The following is a 3,335-nucleotide window of genomic DNA, read 5'->3' on the forward strand; positions in this document are numbered from 1 at the left end:
ACTAATATTTTAGTGATTATTTTACGGTGACTAACCTCTCTGAAACAGTTTGCTGTGATTTTAAGGCCAACTCAGTGTCTCAAGAGGTAAATCCCTCAATCCCTAAGTGAAGATGAGTGATATTTCAGAAACGATGAGTCAGTGATCAGAAGTCAGCCTGTATGAATTTACCTCTTTGTGTGTGAAAATGAATGCTGGCAAAAGGGATCTCTGGCTGCCAGGAGTCTGGAAATCCCAGCACAGGCAAAGGCAGAGCAGAGTGCTTTGATGTTATTTCCTGGTGTTAGATCTCACTTTCCCTTTGGTAGCCTCCAAAAGGGGACAGAGCAGCTCAGGCTGGGGATGTCCATGGATGTCTCCCTGATAAAGTTGATTCCCCCAACAGGCAGGGCAGGGCTGCCCCAAATACTCCAGGTACCTTGATCTCTGCCAGGCGGCCAAAAACTTCCATGTTAGCCTGGGAGGTGCAGGCAGAGGTGATTTTTGCTGTTCACTGGTGTTGTGGTGCTGGGTGGGTCCCCAGGACGAGGTGAGAGAGGAGAAGCTGACTCCAAGCTCTTAGAAGGCTGATTTATTATTTTATGACGTTATATGATACGATATGAAAATTACATGAAATTATATGATATGCAATGATGTTATATGACATTATATGAAAATTATATACTAAAACTATACAAAAAAGAATATATAAATAAATAAAAATAATATATAAATAATATATAAATAAATAATATATTAAAATATAAAAAATAATATATAAATAAAAAGAGGAAAGATACATCAGGAGGCTAGACAAGAATGATAATAAAAAACCCTCAGAGAGTCTGACACAGCTGGCTGTGATTGGTCATTAATTAAGAACAATTCACATGCTGGGTGAACAGTTCTCCAAATCACATTCCAAAGCAGCAAAAGAGGGAGAAGCTGAAGCTTCCCAGCTTCCCAGGAGAAGAAATCCTGGCGAAGGGATTTTTCATCAAATATCACAGTGTCACACTGGCACAGCAGGAACACCTGAGAGTGGCAGCTTAAAACCCAACATTTGGGCCGAGGACATTTCCGTGTCTTTTGGGCTTTTTGGTGGATGTGTGACTGTGGGGTCCTTGTGCTGTTGCAGGGGAGGAGCGAGCGATGCAGAGCCTGCCCATGGACCATGAGAGGGGGATGATGAGGGAGCTGCCCCAGGCTCCATCGGCCCCAGCCACGGCCCCGCACCCAGCCACGGACCCCAAACCCCCCCAGACACAGGCCCTGAGCACACAGCCTGGCGTCTAGCAGAGCCCACAAGGCTTCCCTGGCGTTCAGCAGCCTAAGGTGGGAAATGCCAACTCATGGTGACGGGACTGGAAGCCCCTCTCTTCGGACCCCTGCTTATCTCTCTGTAAGACTACAGGTCACTTTCCTTTAACCCTTGCTATTGGACAATTTCCAAAACACCTGACCCCTATATAAAGAGCTGCTTTTGCCCAGCTTGGGCAAAAGAGCTGTCACTGGGAACCTTCACAGAAGAACCTTTTGTTCCTGGGAACCTTCGCAGAGGAATCAATAAAGACATCGCTGTGGAACCCCACACAGCCTTCTCCTCTCTCTCCCTGCATCTGCCTGCCTAGGTGCCCAGCAAGATAAGAGCTGAAATCACAATGAGCTGATAATCACTAAAGAGCTGATATCACTCAAGCTTGCCAAGGTTGCCTGTGGCTAAGAATGGCTTGGGAGCTTGGACAGCTGTGCAGAACCGGTCAGAGCTATTCGGACCCTGTTGCAGCCAGCTGGGCACAGCCTGAGCCCCAGAAAAGGCTGCATTTCTGGCAGGAAGGATGTTGGTCTCTCTGCTCCACCATTCTCTGGGAGAAGAAAGTTTGTGGCAGCCAGGAGCCCCTCCTGCCCAGCCCTGTGTAACGCTCAGCTATGAAAAGGCGGCTTTCCTTGCAGAGAATCAGAGAGAGCATCAAGTGGAGACCAGGAGACTCAAGGTGATGGGCATTCATCCCTGTGGCCATTTTTCCATCATGTTAGGATATGGATATGGAGCACTCAGCCCTGAAACCTGTGTCTTTCTGTGGTTCACTTGTTTTGACTGCATCTTGTTGTCTTCGTGCTTTTTGGATGGTTTTCACCAAGAGGAAGCTAAAGCTCTACTTGGACAAAATGGACCTATGGATCTTACAGGGGTTCATCTCCTGCTACACATTAGGACAGCTCTCGGGCTTCAGCATCAAATACATGGCCTCCTGGACCAAAATTAGTTGTATGTAATGAAATGTTTGTCTGAAGTTGAAAGGATTTGTGTCATATAATGCAGAGAAGAAAATATTGAAAGGACGTGTGAGAACCTTGAAAGACCTGTGTTGGAAAAACACAAATGGGAAAGGGAGAGCTTTTCCCTCTTCTCCCTTTCCCTTTCTCCACTGTGTTTAGAAAAGAAACTGTGGGTTGAATTGCAGCAAGGGAGAGTTAGGTCAGTATTTTATTTTTCTTTTTAATGAAACACTGAGAGAGATTTCTGGAAGAGGTTCTCCAGCGCTGGGGTTTCAAAGGGTGGATGAGACAACATTCTGTGAAGCCTTTTTGTTCTGACAAGGGCCAGGAGAATGTGCTGCACAGCCTCTTCAGGGACAGTTTCAACTCAGTTTTCTCTGACTTTTAGGCAAATAAACCTTATTCTCGGTATAAGTCTGTGGGGCTATCCAGACATTTTTTTTGTTTTGCCTAGCAGAGGTCTGGTCTCCTTTGGCTTGTGAAACAAAGCATTACAAACTGCCACCCAGCAGGATTGCTGGTGGCACTGTCTGAATTCTCAGGAGTTCACATCCCAGGGCCTCCTGCTCAGGGTGAGGGACTGTGTTTCTTGATTTTGCTGGTATAACCAGGGGATGATGGAGAGCTGCTGAGAGCTCTGCATCCCCAAGGGAGAAGCTGGACTGCAAAAAGTGCACCCGCATCACCTTCCATGTGCTGCTCCTCTGGGCCTTGGAGGTGCCCATAGCTGCCTCCACAGGACAGCTGAGGAGCTGAGAGCACAGGCCTGTTTTAGAGCAGTGTCTGCATGGGTACACTGACCAGTTTGGGGTAAAAAGCAGGGCAGGTGAAGGAGGAGAGAGCCACAAGAGCCACAAAGCACCAGACATCCAGCCAGCTAGCTGATGTGTCAGGCAGAAGAACACCCAATGCCTCTTCCAGGCTGGCCCATCCCACGTGCGCCAGGGGAGATAAAACAGCCATGCTTTGTTTCTCCTGAGAAATATCACTCTTTTTATCTTCTGGGGTAAGGGCAAGGAGGCAAATTGTCAGGAAAAGGGAGCCTCTGCCTCGTCCAGAGCTCAGTCACTTCA

General features: G+C 47.4%; 1 protein-coding gene across 1 annotated transcript in view; it reads left to right on the plus strand.

The window, feature by feature from the left end:
• The window catches only part of LOC102040268 (T-cell surface antigen CD2), a 10,295-nt gene extending 7,619 nt beyond the window's left edge, over positions 1-2,676 (plus strand). Inside the window, 2 exon segments of the mRNA XM_031058133.1 lie at positions 1,121-1,193; positions 1,195-2,676. Of these exon segments, the coding sequence (XP_030913993.1) occupies positions 1,121-1,193; positions 1,195-1,258 (137 nt within the window). The 3' untranslated portion in view covers positions 1,259-2,676.
• Positions 2,677-3,335: the final 659 nt, after the last annotated feature.

The sequence above is a fragment of the Geospiza fortis genome, unplaced genomic scaffold (assembly GCF_000277835.1).
Source record: "Geospiza fortis unplaced genomic scaffold, GeoFor_1.0 scaffold72, whole genome shotgun sequence".
Classification (NCBI taxonomy): domain Eukaryota; kingdom Metazoa; phylum Chordata; class Aves; order Passeriformes; family Thraupidae; genus Geospiza; species Geospiza fortis.